Below are 19,258 nucleotides of genomic sequence, written 5' to 3'. Positions count from 1 at the left end.
AGAGGTCGTAAGCGGCCTGAGTTCCTAGGAACCTGGTTAGTTATGGACGAATCTGGAATAGTCAACCAATTCGATTACACGCCTCAGAACTATCGCCGGTCTGGCAGGCTCCTAGGAGCTGGAAGTTCGGACCTCACAAAAGGATACGATTGCCTATAGAGGCAGAAGCTTATTGGTGCTAGAGGGGTTTTTGCCGTTTAAATCCCGTAAGTGTTGTCACCAGCGGGTATGGGCCCGATATAGAAGTAAGTATCCGAGCAGATCCATCCAATTGCCCCAGCATCATTATTCTGCACGGCCCTGTTAGGAGATTATGGGGGTACTAGAAAGAATGTTCCCAGGAGCACGTAGTATGAGAATATAACACTGATTGGTTGAGTAAGTAGCAGGCTCCGTTGTGGCGCAATTGATTGCAGTGAGATTACCAGGATGAATAGTCATATTGATGATGCCAATGTTTTCTTGATGGGACAATGGGGGTTATTTAGTGAGGTAATATTGCACGTGAATCAGGCTAGCGTAGTGCATTTTACTGAGGTCGCTTTGTAAGCTACTCACGCCGACGCTCAGGTTTTGCTCAGTGAGCGAGTCAGGGCGCTCAGAGGCGGATCAGTGAGCAGATCAGACCGCTCAGAGGCGTGCTCAGATCTGCTCAGTGAGCAAAAAGCGGCAAGGTCTGAGCACTAAAACGGAACGGGAAACGCCAAGACGTGGCAGAGGAAATCCGGTACATAGGTGCCTCCCACTGCCGGTCTCATGGAATATATAGCTTCAATTACCTACCTTACCTACCGGGCTGTGGATGCAGGGGATTTGTATTTGAGAAAGCACCGGCACCAGACGACATCTGTGACAATTCAAGATAAAACAATCATAGAGAATGAATAAAAAGCAGCCAGTCCAACCGAAAAAAATATAAAAAGAAATGTGCATCATCCGTGAATCGAACACGGGCCTCGTCGATGGCAACGACGAATTCTACCACTAGACCAATGATGCTGGTGGACCAGGCGAATCAGGACGCTGATTTGCTGGTGATATCTGCAGATCGCCAATTTGATATGACAGGGAGGTACAACTCTCAGTTCCAACCATTTACGAGCATTATCTAACTACCCTCTCTCCTCGTCTACTAGTTAGTTAACTAGTTAAGTACTAACTAACTAACTATTGGTTCCTAGGTAGGTATTCATCGTAGCGACTGGGGTCTTTAGACCCCGGGAGAGGAACCGTTAACTTGGCATCTTTGCAATTGAAAAGCCGGGTATCTAGTAAATCCATGCTTGATTCAATTTCGCTCTGTGGACGCCAGTCCTTTCCGGTCACGGGACGCCGCCTCGTGCCAATCCTAAATTTGAATTCCCAAAACAATTGCGTAAAATATGTTGCTCAAATCAAAACCCTAGCAACGGGGTCCAGCCGCAGCGCGACCACGACCGCGACCGCCTCGACCACCACGACCACCTCGACCACCTCGACCGCCACGACCGCCACGGCCACCCCGGCGAAGACCGCCGAATTGCTCGCGATGAGGCGGCCCGGCTGCCATACGAGCCTGGACCTCTTCATCGGTAATTCCGAAGACGTTCTCAATATTAAGTAGCTCACAGAACGCTGCGGTCTGCGGATTCGGATACTCACGAGGTTGCTCGAGAGTACCAATCGGAACAGAAACATCGTGCACTGGGGCAGTCACCACGAAGTTCTCAGGAATCTTCAAGCGTCCCTTCTCAACAATGTTCTCTTTCACCCATTGCTCTTCTTGAGCGAGCCTCTCCTGGTAGTGCTCGTAGCCCTGGTGTCGGGGGACAGAGTCGTTCGGGTTTCCTCCAAGACGTAGTTCGTCGGCAAAGATGCGAGTGATGGCGAGCCATTCGGCATCGTACTCCAGTTTGAAAGGGCGCTGTGCTACATCACCATTCTGCTTGGAGATGGGCTCGATCTCCAGGAGCTCGACAAAGGGATCGCGACTATGCGGTTTGTCCAAAGTGAGGAATTCAGTCACCGTGTTGGTGATGTCGGCAGGAGTCGGAAGAGTCTTGGTGACATGGGCGGGTGTAGGTGGTTTCTCAAGAGTGGTCGGGAGTTCTTTCTGCAGCGTACCAACCAACTCATCCTCACCTGCTGCCCACCAATCATTCTGGCCGCGGTCCTTTTCCCATTCGCGGGAAATGTCGGCTTTCGGAAGAGCCTTTCGAGCAGGAGGAGAGTTCAGACTCGTGGCACTCTCAGGGCTGGTTGCCAGGCTGATTTTGTCAGCATTGCTGACGTTCTCCGTGACGTCCTTGGTTGTCTTGAAGACCGACGCAGTATCCTTCTCAGCAGGCGCATTTGTGCTGGTAGAGCTGCTGGGGCTGGACACAATATCAACTTGGTCCGCGTTGCAAACAGGTCCACCCTTGCTGTTACCACCGGCGACAGGCTCGATGCCAGCTTCGACCACTTTCTTGTCGGAAGGGAGCTCCATTCCCTTTTCGGAAGATCCATGAGCGTTGGGTGTAACCACAGGGGTGTTTCCCTGTCCGAGTTTCTCATCGTTGTCAATTTCGTCACCCTCAACCGGGGCTTCTTTCACGCGCGCTCCATCGGCACCACGTATGAACCTCTGGACCGGTCCTCGCCCGATCCTGGCAGTCTCCTCGAACTTGATGTCTCGGGGAGGATCCGACGCCGTTCTAGCCTTGAAAGCCGCCATGAACGCTTTGCCATCGGCCAGCTCCCTCTCCCGAGCGATTGCGCCGAAGCCCTGCCAGGCCGCAATGCGGGACTTTTCATCCCCCACCGCGGATCCAAGTAGACGATGACCAGCTAGAGCGCGCTTGTCAATATTACTTCGTGGAACAACGGTGGCAGGACCTGTCTCTGGGATGGTGGCATTGACCTTAGCCTCGCCGGGCTGGAAAGTGGTCATCTCGGCAGGGTACGGACCGTGGTGCACCTCTGCGGCAAATCGGACGTGGAGATGAGCCGAAAACCAGTGCTTGGGACGCAGGTAATCTAGGACCTCGCGTGCGGCAACACTCCCGAGTCTTCCAGAATCCGAATCAGCTCGGAAGCCCTGCTTCTTGCGGAACAATTTCTCAAAGTCGCCGTGCCTCTCGATGCCCTTGGGCCAATCATGTGACAGACCGATGTCGACTTGGGTGCGAATCTGTAGCAGCTTGCGCACATCCACCTCTCTGATATGGTAGATGGAAGAGACGTCGTCTCTGTTGTACGGCAACCGCTCGTAGTGCGGCTTCCGGTAGTCATAGCCTTTCCAGATCCCTGACATTCCCGAGATGCGCAAAGGGCCAAAGCGAATGGTGTTGGCTGCGCCGAGGTAGTAGATGTTGGGCGCCACCCAGCCACCGTAGTGAAGTTCAAACAAATAGTTGCTGGCTTCATGGTTACCCCCAATGAAAATGGTCAGGTACGGAGCAACCCGGCAACCACTGTAGTATTGATGGAAGTCACCAATCTGCTTGTACTTATCCGGGACAGATAGACAAGTCGCATCATAAGAATTGCGGAGGGCCTGGACGTATTAGTGAATGTTAAGTTCGTCCGAAATGGGACATGATAAAAGCACACCTGGAAGTCTCCACCGATGATGACCAAGTCAACAGTCTCCCATCCCTTCTGTTTGGCCTTGTTGGCTACATTCTCATAGATAGCGTCGAGGCTACCATGGCCCTATATCAGAAATATAGGTATCAGTACCCTTTTGTGAAATGGAGATATCACATGGAATGGGATTGTGGGGTAGTGTATTGCAGTAACATGAAAGTACTTACGCAGCCTTCGACGGCAATACGCACAGAAGTCATCGTAACTGACGAGGGTGCACTGTTCCGTGTGAATTCTTCTTGATAGCAAGTAGCGACGAAAAAGAGCCTCCAATGTGGTAGGCAGGTGCCGCTAAGCAAGGAATTAGGGAAAGACCCAAGAAGAAGAAGACTTGAATGGGAAAGATGTAATCAAGAAATGACAGAAGTGGTGGGTGAAGAACTATGAAGCGAAGAGAGATGTAGATGGAAAGAAGCGGCTGGTGGAGCGGGTGAATTTAAGCTCCCGCGCGGCAAATTCTCTGAATAGCAAACGGAGTCGATTGACTTCTTTGTTCCCCATTGTGCTCCTACTTTGTTCTAACTTCTTTGTTCTACTTTATTGTTTATTTGCTCAATTTCTCTCTCACTTCTCTGCTCCTCCTCTCTCTCTGGAAAATGTCTCAGATCGAGGGCCATTCCTTCCTCACCCAGGCTGCTTCCACCGTCCCCGTCGGTTCCTCAACATCCGCATATCTACGAGGGGTGCACACCCGCCTTCTTCTTGAGGAGTCGAAATCGCTAAATGCCCATCAAAAGAAAAATTACTGCGGATCCTGTGGTAGTACTAGAGAGTCCCAGAGGTGTAAAGTCACTGAGATCAAACCAAAACCAAGCAAGCTTTCAGCATCTGGATCTTCGGGTGCTACAGTGTATAAGTGTCTACGTTGTCGCAAAAGAACTGTGCTCCCTTCTCGAAAGAGCTCAAGGATTCCTGTCACCAAGTCTTCTAGAGCAGCTACCGTTACATCAACTCGAGGGTCGACGCCTGTAGGGGCTGATGTGAAAGGATCTACGCCAACGCCAACGGATCCCAAATCAGGCGAAAACCAAAACAGCAAAAAGAGGGCCAAAGCACGAAAACAAGGTGGTCTTCAAGCACTTCTGGCCTCAAGACAACGTGCTCAAGCTCAACCATCGCTCGATCTTTTCGATTTTTTGCAGTAGAGGTCCCTCACGTGACCGTATTGCTAGATCGGGATTAGCGCGGGGTTAGCTTGCCTACAACCTGTGACGGCGACTTCAATACGTTCCAAGCACGTGTCTCTCTTCGCGTTCACCGCACCTTTTCTGACAGTCTTTCAATTTATCCTTCTCGTGGTTTCACCATCGCCACAATGTCCACATACTCGGATGACGAGGACCATGATCCCCAAGTGGATGAGCTCCGCGAAACCGCCTTGGTCACGCTCGAAGCGTTGATCAGCTCCTGTAACAAACAGATGCAACCGTACCTGACGAACACCACTCGATCGGCTCTTCGATTCTTGAAATATGACCCAAACGTTGCTGAGGTGGAGGATGATGAGGAAATGGGAGGCACACAGGACGATGGGAGCGATGACGATGCCACATCGGAGCCCGAGCTGGAAGACGACGAGTTCGGCGAATTTGAAGAAGAAGGTGGCTACAGTGACATTGATGATGTGAGCTGGAAGGTACGACGGTGTGCTGCCAAGCTTCTCTACACTGTCATCTCTACTTGCGGGCGTGGCCGTGCTTTGGACGCTTCAGCCCTGTTCCAACAGATCGCCCCAGCTCTGATCTCCCGGATCAGCAGAGAAAGAGAAGAAAGTGTGAAGCTGGAAGTGGTGTCGACATTGACAGCACTTGTTCGCAAAGTCAGCGAGGGCTCGATGATCATCACATCGAACGATTTCCTGGAGACTGTGGGTGGGTCAAAGAATTCCCGCAAGCGTAGACGCCAAGATAGCGATGCGTCAATGATTGACTTCGAGCCTAGTGCTGGAGCCTCGCCGGCTATGGATTCTCCTGCTGTCCCATCGTCGCCAAAGTCTGGCTCTCAGGCTGATTTGGCCCGCTCCGTGCCTTTGATCGTCCAAAGCCTCGTGAAAGTGTGGAAGCAGGCGTCAATTCCCCTCAAACAAGCCACAATCATTCTCCTCAAAAGTCTTTCTTTGGTTCGCTATGGTGGTCTTGCGGACCATCTTCAGCAAATCGAATACCTTATTGCAGATGCCCTCAAGACCTCATCTCTTTCTGGGAGCACCGCTGCTCACACCGGCGCTGCAGTCAGTGCAGGAACCCTCCAGATTGAAACTCTGGGCCTCATTGCGGTTATAGCTGAGACTCATCTGTCCGATGCTCTTTTGCCATTCTTGATTGCGCTTGTGCCTGGGGTTGTTGGAGCCGTCAACGATCGCAACTACAAAGTCAGCAGTGAGGCTTTAGGCGCAGTGGATCAAATGGCCAAAGCCATTACACCCCCACGCGTGAATGCTAATGCATCCGATGTCTCGCTGCAGTTGCAGAAGCTGTACGATGTTGTTCACGATCGAATCACGGATACGACCGCCGTCCTCGAAGTCCGTCAACGGGCCATTCATGTCTTCGGTGTCATTCTCGCGCGCACATCAGGGGAGCAGGGTCTAGAGTTTATCTCATCCGACAAGAGATCTAATGGTCTAGCTGTCTTGGTGGACCGGGCGAAGAACGAGACAACTCGTTTGTCCGCTGTTCGTGCCATCGATGATGTTGTTGTTCTAGCAAAGCGCAAGCAGGATGTTTCTAGTGATTGGGCCAACAATGTTGCCCTTAGTCTAGGGGCGAACTTGCGGAAGTCTGATCGTGCCTTAAGGGGTGCGTGCCTGGAGACTCTCCGTAGTCTTTCCATGAACTACAACGTCAGATCACACCTTACTCCCGAGACGATTACGGCGTTGGAAAACGCTGCATTGCCTCTTCTTTCTGCAGCAGATTTCCATACCCTTACACCTACGTTGATCATTATCGCCAAACTGGTCCCCGGCAATGCAGACTTCATGGTGAATAGCGCGTTGATATCCGCTATCTGCTCGATCGTCACCAAGCCGCTTGTCGGAACTGTCCTCAAGGCATTGCTGTTGTTGGTCAAAGTCATTGGCGAGGAAGGTGCGGGTGCTAGCTTGATGCAAAATCTTCTCCGCGACGTGGGAATTACAGGGGACTCGTCAGTCGTGGGCAGGGCCGTCGGTACACTTCTTGTCCATGGTGGGCCGAATCTCGGAGTCACGATGGAAGACTTTTCAACAGAATTGAAGACTGCCCAGGATGATAGCCGGAAATGTCTTGCTCTTGCCATCCTAGGTGAAATCGGCCTGCGGATGGGCGCAGACTGCTCGTTGGCGTCCGACATTTTTATCCCTCATTTCGAATCGCAATCAGATCATGTGCGCCTGGCTGCTGCCACTGCGCTCGGCAATGCAGCGGCGGGCGACGTGAAAGCCTATGTTCCGGTAATCCTGAATGGTTTACAAAAATCCAATCCCCAAAGCTATCTGCTCCTTCATTCGGTCCGAGAGTTACTCCAGCATCCCGAAGTTGTGCGGCCCGATCTTGCACCATCCGCTCACAAATTGTGGCATGCATTGCTTGTCGTCGCCGAGGAGGAAGACAATCGGGCTGTCGGGGCTGAATGTGTGGGTCGCTTGGCATTGCTTGACCCTGTTGCTTACATCCCTCATTTCCAAGTAAGTCCTGCTCGTTCTTCTTGTTTCTAACTACTAACGCCCTGGTTACAGGAGTATCTGACCAATTCTGATCCGGCTGTCCGCGGCGTGGTTATTTCGGCGTTCCGCTACACGCTTGCTGATTCAAGTGCTGCTTACAATGATGTTTTGCGACCGTTAATGGTTCCCCTCCTGACGAACATGCTCAGCGACAGTGATTTGGGCAACCACCGTCTTGCATTGACGACACTCAACTCTGCTATCCACAACAAGATCGAACTCCTGCTTCCCCATCTTGATGAACTGCTGCCCGCCGTGCTTGGTGATACCAAGATCAAACCAGAGCTCATCCGAGAGGTGCAAATGGGTCCATTCAAACACAAAGTCGATGATGGACTCGACCTCCGAAAGGTCGGTATTCTTTTACACCTCATATCGATCATCTCCACTGACGTCTTCTTCACAGAGTGCCTACGAAACGCTCTACGCCTCACTCGACACATCGTTCTCCCGCGCCCATATGGCCGAACTATTTGACCGCATCGTTGCCGGGATCGATGACGAGCAGGACATCCGTGCAATCAGCAACCTCATGACGTCAAAATTGATTAAGATCGCACCCGAGGACACCGAGCGACAGCTAGACGCGTTGTCGGAACATTACACCTCCGTTCTTTCCTTCAAGCCAAAGGAGAATGCTGTCAAGCAAGAGCTGGAAAAGGCCCAGGAAGCATCTCTTGGCGTCTTGAAGGTTACCAGAGAGCTGAGCAAGGCGTTTCCCAGTGCGGAAGCATCTGGAGATCATCACAAGTGGAAGACATACATGGAGTGGGTTCGGCGGACCTTCTCGCCTCAGTTGACGAACTTGGAACTGCAGGTGGAGCTTTGAGATCGCCTTTGTGGTTTCCAATCTTAGCTCAACATTTGAAACGGTAACGACTCATTGTTGCGAAACGTATAGTTTATCGACCTCATCGTAGATGAAAGATATTCTTATTTCTGCGCCTACCTTTAAACTTCATAGCTTGAGCTTAAATGCACAGTTACATTGTCTTCCCCGCAGCCCAGCAATTACCTTTCGAATCACGATACATGGGCAGTCAGCCAAGCCTCGGTCGGTTGTTTAGACCCACTAGCCGACTGTGGGTCTACTGTGTAGAGTTCATTTGAAGAGTCAAAGTTATGCGCATTCTCCAATCTCCATGCGCAGGTCATGTACTCCGTACTGGTGCCTAAATCCGCTGATATCCACCAGGACAAGAGACCGACAAGAGCAGGGGCAGTGTCGTGTCTGAATCCCCGTAAAGATGGCTTCCACGTGGTTATTGGTCCCTCGGACTTTAGCAACCTGCGACATACATAAGGTTGATGATCCTTCTTCTAATGTCTTAGCTATTCCTTGTCCCAAGTACCTTTTAGGTAATTCAACACGTACATGACACAATCTACGGACCGTTGCATGCAGGTTATGATCAAATCATCAGAAGGGGGCTGAAATACGCGAATTTGGAAATTTCATCAGAGCCGCAAAACGCCTCAAAGTCCGGCTACTCACTAGCGCCGGTCCGGCATGAAAACCCTTTTGTTAAAGAAAATGAAAATGCAAAGACGGATCGGACATACTGTGGAATAGGCACACGATCTCTGTAGACCACAGTAAATAAATCTGCGGGCACCCAAACCCGCAACGCCACCAAATTGAAATCCCGCAATCGAAGCCATAGGGCTTGGCGGCCCCCTCTACGGAGAGTTACTAGGCCCAAACTTGTGTCGGTGGGTTATTGGACCCGACTCATGTAGAATATGCTATGGCATCCACATCCACTGGGATCTTGTTATACGAGGTAGGCAGTGCCTAGGTTGACCAGTCATTAGAAGTGACGGTGATCCGACATTTTGTGACGAACAAATCTGCCCAGCAATGCTTTTAGGAGAGTCTTGTATCTCGTGTCTGTGTTTGCTGGTGAGAAGGAAAAGTAAACAGAAAAACAATGCAAACCCGGAGGTCGGAGGGGAAATAAGCCCAGTTCAAGCTCAAAGGGGTCCAAGGACCCCTTTTCTTGTTTGTGCCTGCCTAACCCATTCAGCTGAAGCATATTTTTAGGCTCCAGATGGAACGTAATTCCATTGGTCCAGATCACATACAGTAACCCTAAAAGGGGTAAGCGTGGAGTGTCTAGACCATGGGATCCTGAAATCTTTAAAGCAAATATAATTCGGACTTGGTACGGAGTACAAAAAGCAAATGGGGAAAGGCGCAATGGTGAGCTTACTCTCCTTTTAAGTTGTGTCTTCAATAAAAATTCCTCGGCTTCGATCTGTTCTCTTCTTGTTGTGTATACCCTCGTTTATACACCCAAGTGCCATGCTTGGGATCGACACGGACTAAAAATGGGGTTTGAGTTTAAAGTGTCGCGCGAGCAATTGCGCAAAGCTCTTTCTCCGAGCTTCTGGCTTGATCACTGTTGGCCAGCATCGCGCAAATATTGCTTCTCTCTGCTATTCATCGCAGTGATCTGTGCAAAAATCCTCCACATTTACTCGCATCTCAAGTCATTACCCGTCCCGCAGTTGTTGATCTGGGGTCCGACGTTCTTTTTGCAAGATGTGCTGTGTATTCTGATCACGTTTGCCCTGTGTGCCAATTTTGAGAGCCGATGGTTGCGTGCCATAGCCGCTTTGGTGGTCATCCCTGCTAGGTATGAACTATGATGATGGAGATTCCGAGATTGAGGGGGCTATTGCTGATCAGGGCTTTTGCATAGTTTGGGAATATCCGGGTTATCGGCCGCCAACATATCCTTCTACGTCGCAACTGGAGCGGAGATCCATTGGCGACAAGCGCATAACTTCCACGGTGACAAGGCTGCAGTCAAGACGCTGCTGACGGGCTTGACTGGTTTATTCATCGTTGAGATTCTCTTCATCGGCGCCGCCTGGTTTTCGACACCCCACTTGTTCAACTTCATCAAGGGAATTGTGGGGGTTCTTAAGAGCGTCCTGCCAAAGGCCTGGCGCAGGGAAAAACAGTCTCCCATTTTGAAAAGCTATGAGCAAGTTGCTCCAGAAGACTGGGAGGAGGACCGGACTGCGTCTGACTCGAGTTTAATAGCCAAAGAACCAGGGCAGATACCACAGGAAACGCGGCGTTCTATCTGGCTGCAGGCTTTGGTATTCGGGTGCACTGCCTTTGTGGTGATCTTGCGGTGCCTCCGCCCAACCAATGCTTCATACAACTTTTTATCCGCGACAGTGATTATCACGCCGTTTGACAAGAGTCAACCTCAAACTCAAACATCCGTTCGTCTCCCGAAGCTGTCAGGAGACTACAGTTGGTTGGGGAATCACACAGCCCTCGCTGCACCGCCTGTGTTTGACTGGCTGCCGCAAGAGAAATTGGCTGGGTTCACTGACTGGTACGAGGATGCGAACCACACCGCTCGAGTGCATTATGACCCAGCACACGACCCTCTGCATATCTCTAATCTTGAGAATGAAGTCCTTGAATCGCTCCGCAAATCCCTTCAGGGTGGTAGCGTCAACATCAAGCATGTGTTGCTCTTGAAACTAGAGAGCACCCGAGCAGATGTTTTCCCGCTCCGGAAGGAATCTTGGTTTGGCGATATGATCCAGAAGTCTTTCCACAATGGCAAACTCCCCGCTGAGGTTGAAGACAGGCTGGCCAATTTGACACCGACTGCAGAGAGACTCACTGGTACTTCTTCTGGGTTCAATGGAAACAAGACTGTACAACCCTATGGTGGATTTCATGCAACCAACGCCTATACGGCGGATACATTCACACTGAAAAGTATCCTGGCGACGGTATGCGGCATTGATCCATTGGTGGTGGATTTCAACCGAGAATACCTGCACCATATCTACCAACCATGCCTACCACACGTTCTGGAGGCTCTCAACGCCCAGTTCAACCAGACTGAAAAGGCTACGGAGAAGCACAATTACACTTCTTGGCCATGGCGCACGATGTGGATGCAGTCCATCACCGACGATTACGACAACCAGAACCTTCTAACACCGGCTTTGGGCTTCCAGGATGTCGTGACTGACCTCAACATCACTCGTGATCTAGAGAAAGCAGGTGGCCCTATGCCAGATAAGTATAACTTCTGGGGATACCCGGAGAGGGAGCTTAGCGGTTATTACCGCAGGGCCATTGAAGCGGCAGAGGAAAAGAAGGAACGATTGTTCATCTCACATTTGACTGGAATCACCCATCACCCTTGGGACACACCCCATCAGGAGTACGAGGAAATGATCAGCCACGGCCCTTGGGGAAAGAACAAGAAGGTGAACCGCTATCTCAACACTCTCGGCGTAGCGGACAAGTGGCTCGCTGAGTTGTTGAATGTCCTTGAGGAAACAGGCGTCGCCAATGAGACTTTGGTCGTGATGGTCGGCGACCAGTAAGTGTTATATCCCAAACTTATTACCGAATCAAGCTAACAGCATTAACAGTGGAATCTCTCTCCCCGAAAACAGTGGTGTTACCCCCTACGACAATCCCCACGTCGCCAGCTTCCATGTTCCGCTAGTATTCGCCCACCCCCAACTACCAACTATCGAGATCAATTCTCGAGTCTCGTCAAAGCAAATTCTCCCAACAATCCTCGACCTTCTTTCCGAATCCGGATCCCTCGACGATCAAGCAAAAAAAGTCGTAAAAGATCTACTCCCCTTGTACGAAGGCCAATCAATGATCCGGCCCGCAATTCCCGAAAAGGACGGGAAGCAAGACTGGCAGTTCTCCGTCATGAACACCGGAGGTACATGGCTTGCCATGCGGTCGGCGGCAAAGCCCTACCGGCTGATTATCCCACTCATCTCTGATGTCGAATGGCGATTCTCAAATGTCGAGATCGACCCCCACGAGGTGGATGCACTGCAAGATTTCAACCTTCTCAATTTGATGGAGATGGTTTCACGAGAGCATGGTGAAGAAGCTGTTCAGTGGATTAATGATGCTGCTCATGTGACTAAGTGGTGGGTTGAGGAGAATTGGCGGCGCTATGAATATGTGCCTTGAGATTCCTCGTCTTAAGCCTTTGAGTGTTGCCCAGCAGAGCCATGGCTGAGCGAGCATGATCTGATCCTGGAAAGACCGAAACACAGCGACATCGAAACTTCGAACAAGGTATGGTCGCGGTGACATAGCAGACCCACAGAGCAGCCTAGCCAACTGGCCAGTTGAATTCGGGCCCGTTTTCAGGTGATATCCTCGGATCTTTCAAGTGGGCATCATGCAGCATGAAGACAGGATCCTGGGAATTTGTATTCGCATAAACCTCAGCGATATGGATATCCCGGAAACATTGCCAGAACTGGCCCACTGGATGAAGCCAACATCGAAGCCGTCCACGGAGAAGGGAAACGAATGAAACGAAATCTCTTCAACCAGCCCCCCAAGCCCTCAATACTAGCCCGGGACCGCACTGACGGCTTCTTAGCTTCGCAGTGGTTGGCGTACGCTGTGGACTCGGTTTGGACTCGGCTCTTTCAAGACAGCGGTGGTTCTTTCCCCTTCCTAATTTTGGGTTTGTTCATTTTCCGGAACTTGACAATGCCATCTTGACTGCGTCACGCTTTCGATGGAAAGTCCAGGTTCTTGCGTTTTTGTGCTGTCAATGGCTGTTCCCTTAACTACTGAAACTACTGTGGGTCGACAGTCTACGTGCCTTGCGAGACATTCTACGATTCTACCAATGTTTTACGATTGACCTGGAATGTAAATACACCTTGGTGTGTCAAATAGAGAAAATGTATTCAATATCATATTCAGCTGTCTAATGTAACTTTCATTCCCCGCGTAATATAGATGTGGAGTAATGGGGCAAGACCACTTTGATGGACTGCCACTTGCTAGCATGGTCGGTTTCTTCGGTTGCATGGACCTGAGACTCATTACCCCAGACAATTAGAGCTCTCCTCCCCTTCGAGACCTGACACTTAGCGTGGATGATCCCTCACACGTTAGGTCGAAGGAGGGTTATAACCTTTGCGCCCTTCTTGTTGGATCAAGCCACTGACATGGGTGAGAAGCCATTTTCTTCCTCGCCTGCTCCGGTCTTTTGTAGACTTGGAATGTTGTGAATCTGTATGGCGGAGAAAGACGATTTATGAGGCATTTCTGTTATCATCCAGGCTGGAAATCTCTTCTCTTGGTGTGACTCTGCGGAATGGGGAAATGAAAGATCTGTAGAAGAACAGCAGATCGCAAAACATGTTGTGACCCCCCGCTGGCCGAGCCTACTGAGCCATCTTCTGTTCGGAAGATGGCTCTGGTTTTGCGGTTCGTTGCATCCGTATCGCGGAAGAACAGTGAATATGATGACATTGAGGCAGTGGACGATGATGAAAATGAGGAGGTTGATTCCGGTGAGGAAGAGAGTGCCTCGGAGGACCTTGAGTTCGGAGGAGACTCAATAATAGGGAAGAGAACGGCGATGTGCCTCCGAAGCTTGGTCGGTTGGTTTCACCACACATTGGCACGTTGCCACGTTTGACGAAGACAACGGAGAGTCGGATGGGAAGGAAGATCGCTGCCATTTTCTCCGACTTCCACCCGGCACCGGGGGCACCATCCAGTGGCACCGAAATGCGGCTCAAGTGCTTGGCGTTTTGTCAGGGGAAGGAGCTTTCAGCGAGGCAACCATTTCCAACTTCCCCTCGTTAGGGTCAACACAATCACGACCCGGGTCGACCTCCCAATCTCCCTTTTCCCACTCCACACTCTCCACGCATGTTCACTTGTTGCTTCCGGCTTCGTCCGCGCCAGGCGTCCTTGTAGAAGCTGCTAACACTTGCGAGGAAGGTATCCGTCGAATCAATGGTGCTCCTCAACCAGCATGGGATTTATCGACTCCAGGCGGTGCTATAATATGGGGGAGAATCGATGGGAGGAGAGTATGGGAACAAAGACGCGACGAAAGTTGACTCATGGAACCTATGAGCCACCTAGCGGCCCAAGAGGTGTGTGCGCCACAATGCCATGATTTCCTCGCTTCCGACGTTGAATCAACACCGGTCGTCTTCCATGCGTCTCGATTGTCAGGAGTCCGCATGGGCGGTCCTCGCATCAAGACCGAGCCAGGACCTGATGGCGTTGTAGATAGCCAACCTGCACTGCCGCAAATGACCACACCCATGCCCCCGGGGCCTTGCATGGGCTTAGCCCGCAATCGTTCCGCGACCGTGCTACAAATGCTCTCCACCAGAAGTACAGCGCCGCCACTGCGAACTCGGTGCACCATGTGCGGGTAGCTTGGTTCTTGTTTGATCTGCGGTATCTGGCCGTGTGCATTCGGATGCCCCATCGGTCTGTCCACCTTGAGCCTGCGCTTGCATCTGGGCCCTAGACAGACTGATGATACAGACGAGGACATTGTCCCTTCCCGAACTATTCAGACCAGTGTGATCACAACCACCGTCCGCGGCCGACTTTCTCAGATCTGACTCTCGGTTCATGGTTGGAGCTTGGGCGCCAGATTCGACGAAGCCAGATGTTCCATCGCCATGCCAGGCGTACCCGCCGAGCATGAGACACTATCCCAAATTCCCGGAGCAGTCGACGATAGGGCAGCCCCACACACGTTGGTCCCAAGACAGATGTTGTTGGTAACACCAGCTAGGGTAAGCCGCCAAGTCACAGTGGAATATATACCGACACATGTAATTCTCATCGTCAGACGCATCGGTTTCATATTCGCTGTAAGAATCTTCGCCGTGAGACTCTTCGCCGTCAGGTATGGGACAGGCTTCTTGGGCCTCTTGAGGGGTGCCGTGTTCGATTTTCCGCTAGGAAATGCCTCCTCAAGTCGATGACCCCTGCAGCGATGAGACGGGGTCGAAAGGAGTCACGTCATCACGGCGATGTCGACGCAAGATTGGAGGATTGGGAGGATTTCAGATTCCCGACCTCCCCGATCTGCCGAGCCCGAGACATTATCCGAAGGCGACTACGCAGTCAACGGCGCGGCGGCGACAACTCCCAGTTACAGGCCGAGCATCTGCAACTCGATGCGTTTCTATGGAGAGCGAATGGGTCAGTGGTCTGATCACACAGTGTGCCTTGCATGTGGGTTGAATGGGGGCAGACGTACCTACATCGCCGATGAGTGTGGAGCTTTTTGCCAATCTGCTCCGTTATTTTATTCTGACCACCACTGGCTCATGAAGAGCCGCACCACCAGGGTAGCTCATGGCGTCCTCCGACTGGGTTTTGCGCGGCTCGCCGTTTCGAGGACTGGGATGGAGCGAGGCCCGTATTAAACCCTCCCGTGGGCGGGATTGAAAAGCGCTGCCGCAACACGTGCCTGAGTATCGCGGATAGCCTGGTTTAACCGCTGGTTGACATCCGGGTCGTCATCCTTAGGACGAGCGGCGCGAATAGAAGGAAGACCGTTGTGGCCATTCTCTGCTTCGCTTACGGCCCGTCGCGGAGAAGTATTCTTTGAAGGGAGCTCCATCGGGACCTTGGGACGAGACCCATTTGGTGGCTGGAAGTGTTTCAAATCGACAATCGCCCCGGAACCATGTTTCGTCCGCTGGGATGCGAGCGTCGGCCTGCGCGGAGTAGTGACGGCTCTCCATGACGCCGGAGACATCGTAGTCTAGACTGCGCGTGCCGAACATCAGTTCTGCGCCGAGAAGCTCGTAGCAACGGCCGATGACGGCATCTAGGGGGATGTTGCAGCTCTCGCCGTTGGCCATCTTGCACCAGGGGCCGTAGTCGCGTATACTGAGCTGGTAGAAGGCGGTAAGTGCCTGGTTCGGGGTGAGCGGTTGAGGGTTGTCCCCGGCTATTGGGTCGTGGAATATGCGTAAGTTGCGGACGCATTATGGGTCGTTGGTATACCCAGGAAGAGCTCATCAGCTCTTCCTGTGTCACGGTGACGCCAAGTGAGGCCTTCAGATGAAAGTCACGTCAATCCTAGACGTTGGGTCACTACAAACCGACCAAAGGCAAGGTGCAAATAGGAGCACCTGGGAAGTCTGGTGGACTTACTCTTCTCCGGCCTTGGGCCGCGTGATGTGACCATCGAGTTGAACAGGGTGCCTATCCTTGTTTCGTGGCGACAGGTCATCACAGGTGATGACTCGCTCGGGAAAGGGGTCTAAGTGCCGCAGAACTCTCTCATCGGCTCTGTCATCGAGGAGAGACCGAATCTCGGCCAACCAGGTCTCCTCATCCTGTGCAGCCATATGGGGCATCGATCACAGTGCGGAGGTCATCGACTCGACGGCGGACCAACAGTGGTCATAGGACGTCCTAGGGAGCAAAAGAAGTAAGCGATGAGATCACATAAGTGGATTGAGATCCTTTTTAGACGAGTGGCCGTCACAGCGGCGGCGTTACTTACTCCTCAAATGCGTGCTTAGAACAGGCAACTTGACACCCCTCACTGCCGTGGATGAGCTACGACACACGGGCTATGAATAGCTTGGGCATGGCTCCCCCACGTCAAGAACATTGGGTCGTCGACGGGGCCCCCAGCCGCCTGATGAGCAAACCGAGGAAACCACTCAGCTTCTGTTGCGTGTCATGACGAATCCAAAAGATGCGACAGTGAGCTCATGGCAGGACTCGACACTATTGGGTAGGAGTAAGTATCGAGATCCGACTGATGGAGTTGGATCCTTGTCAGACGATTGCGCATTACTTACTGCACGGAAGCTTGTTTCAATCCCTGAAGTCTTTCCCACCGAGCCCCAAGTGGTCGCCGTTGTCAATCACCTCGATGTCCGCGTCGTCTGCAGTCGTCAGTATCAGCTTTCGTCATGGAGATGGTTGGCGGACTGGGAGTGATGAGTTTGAAAGAGATTGAAAGGAGTGGAAAAAGATGAAAGGATTCTTACCAAGAGAGGCGAGGGGTTGAGGCCCCCTCGAGGCAGCCGAGGGAAGTACTCGCTTGGGGCCCTTGATTTGCTACCCGGACGTCATGAGTAGGTGCCTCATCAATCGGTTCCGCTCCTCCAATCAATTAGAAACCTCGTGGTGGCAGGTATCTTCATTGGTTTGAGGATGAAGGTTGATGGGGGGATGGATCGAGAAAGGGGAAGATATAGTGAGAGGGATGGAGGGCACGACTTAACCACGTGAAAAATACGAGACCAGCAAATCGCCAGAGCAATCATGTGGAGCACTGAATATGACAGCCTTGGAACAACATACGCGCTTCCTATCTTGGACATGAACGGACCGCTTAAGGCGAGCGCATTGGAGGGTTGTGGCACATTGTTCTGTGAGGCTCCCTTGCAGGTTACACTTGACGACGACATCATATCCATGGTGGATGCATCAAACGACATTCTACATGCTGCAGGGGCCATGGAATGGCTCGTATAATTACTCGTTGGTACCTCGACAACAGATTTATATACACATTTCGGCCGTATTAGTCGCCTGGTGGACGCTTTACCTGAAGTAAGTCGTTTCCTGCATTCCCGCCGTGTTGGTTATAGGTATTGTCAAAACGAAGACCTCGAATTATGACAGTAATTCAAGCGAAATGCAAGCGAAATGCAAGCGGCAAACGAAGCCAAAACCTGTCACACCAGCCTGTTTCCCATCCATCTGCCGTAATTTGCGCTCAATCGCTGTTTTAACAAAGCATTCGCATTCAGCATACTTGAATGTCTTTCCGGACACTTTGGCCGCCTCTTGCCATATAGTGGGATTCTTTGTCGTCTAGTTCCGCGGCTCATTCTTCGTTCTGCACGATTGTGAGTATATTCCAAATCTCCTAGCCCGACTCCTCGTCTATCAAGGGTGGATATTCGCCCTGTTTGGCAAGTTATTAGCTGGCAAGCTTTGCTGCCGAGCTTTGCTTTCCATCGCCCTACAAGTTGACAACATGATATGTCAAGCACCAACCATCCCATCCCGTTCACATCCTGGCTCCACCAATCCCCGTTTACTCTTCAAGATCTACAAGTACAACTGTACAAGACCAACCCAGGTCCTGCGGCCCAGCGACTCATCGAGACATAGTACCTTTCTAAATAAGATAGCTATCAAGGGAAACCATGTGTTAAGTTGTCAGTATCCACATAAGCAGACCCGTTGTAAGCGAGCTTCCCGTCAACTGGCAAGTCTCGCGCCAACTGGCAAACTGGCGTGGCTCTATTGCTACGAGGCTACCATTCACGAATTGCCCACAGCGACGAGTAAGTTTTACGGGTAGAAATCCATCAATATCATGTTCAGCTGTCTAACATAACCTTCATTCCCCGCGTAATATGGATGACCTAATGGGACAAGACCAACCCATTGCACGTGAGACTCATTGCCCCACACATTTCTACTACTGTGAGAGCTCCTCTTCGTAACCGGACACTTAGCACGGATGATCTCTCACACGCTTGTCGACGGAATAATCTAGGTAGTCTCTGCGCGTTAGTTGTTCTATCAAGACCATGACGTGGGCGAGAAACCGTCCTCTTCGCCCCATTGCTCTTGCACAGATCAGGAATCTGGTAAATTGGTATGGCAGATATAGATGCTAAGACGGTAATTGAGACGTTTGTGTCGCAATCTACTCCGTAGGCTGAGAGTCTTCTATCTTAGTGTTCATACGCGGAATGGGGCTTTGAATATGGGATCGTGAATTCAACTGAACGAAATGGAATTATCTCCAAGAATGAGGAGCAGGACTGTAGGACTATGTACATTCATATACACCAGGCAGCGAGGAAGTCAACATGCTCAAGGAAAGTGAGCACAGCTTATATCATGGAAGTCTTCAGGCCGATCCTACTGCCCCTCGCTTACACCCAGGCACCTGAGCCGCAGCTACCATGCACCAGCCACGCCTCGCAAGAATCCTTTTTCTGGGACGTTGCCACGTTTGACGAAGACAACGGAGAGTCGGATGGGAAGGGAGAACGCTGTCGTTATCTCCGACTCCCACCCGGCACCGGGGGCGGTATCTACCAAGGAATCTCAGACAAGCAGATGCGGAGTCAGTTCCGTGGTGAAGCCAT

General features: G+C 51.5%; 4 protein-coding genes across 4 annotated transcripts; 2 read left to right on the top strand and 2 right to left on the bottom strand.

The window, feature by feature from the left end:
- Positions 1-1,402: 1,402 nt before the first annotated feature.
- N7515_010145 (RNA lariat debranching enzyme) lies at positions 1,403-3,809 on the bottom strand (the record flags this gene model as incomplete). The annotated part of the gene is made up of 3 exons (XM_056670888.1): positions 1,403-3,517; positions 3,574-3,675; positions 3,777-3,809. 3 exons carry the CDS (start codon positions 3,807-3,809, stop codon positions 1,403-1,405), a joined length of 2,250 nt encoding a protein of 749 aa, XP_056517261.1.
- A 1,115-nt stretch (positions 3,810-4,924) lies between these two features.
- On the top strand, positions 4,925-8,144 carry canA (putative cullin binding protein CanA; the record flags this gene model as incomplete). The annotated part of the gene is made up of 3 exons (XM_056670887.1): positions 4,925-7,276; positions 7,328-7,666; positions 7,722-8,144. The coding sequence occupies 3 exons, from the start codon at positions 4,925-4,927 to the stop codon at positions 8,142-8,144; spliced, it is 3,114 nt and encodes a 1,037-aa protein (XP_056517260.1).
- A 1,356-nt stretch (positions 8,145-9,500) lies between these two features.
- N7515_010143 (uncharacterized protein) lies at positions 9,501-12,302 on the top strand (the record flags this gene model as incomplete). The annotated part of the gene is made up of 4 exons (XM_056670886.1): positions 9,501-9,518; positions 9,617-9,954; positions 10,021-11,682; positions 11,735-12,302. The coding sequence occupies 4 exons, from the start codon at positions 9,501-9,503 to the stop codon at positions 12,300-12,302; spliced, it is 2,586 nt and encodes an 861-aa protein (XP_056517259.1).
- A 3,238-nt stretch (positions 12,303-15,540) lies between these two features.
- On the bottom strand, positions 15,541-15,985 carry N7515_010142 (uncharacterized protein; the record flags this gene model as incomplete). Its single annotated transcript, XM_056670885.1, has 2 exons — positions 15,541-15,689; positions 15,748-15,985. 2 exons carry the CDS (start codon positions 15,983-15,985, stop codon positions 15,541-15,543), a joined length of 387 nt encoding a protein of 128 aa, XP_056517258.1.
- Between the last annotated feature and the right edge of the window lie 3,273 nt (positions 15,986-19,258).

This window comes from Penicillium bovifimosum (genome assembly GCF_028826915.1).
Source record: "Penicillium bovifimosum strain IBT 22155 chromosome Unknown utg000008l_segment0_segment0, whole genome shotgun sequence".
Classification (NCBI taxonomy): Eukaryota; Fungi; Ascomycota; class Eurotiomycetes; order Eurotiales; family Aspergillaceae; genus Penicillium; species Penicillium bovifimosum.
The sequence above is the reverse complement of the archived record's forward strand: the minus strand, read 5'-3'. Positions and strand labels throughout refer to the sequence as shown.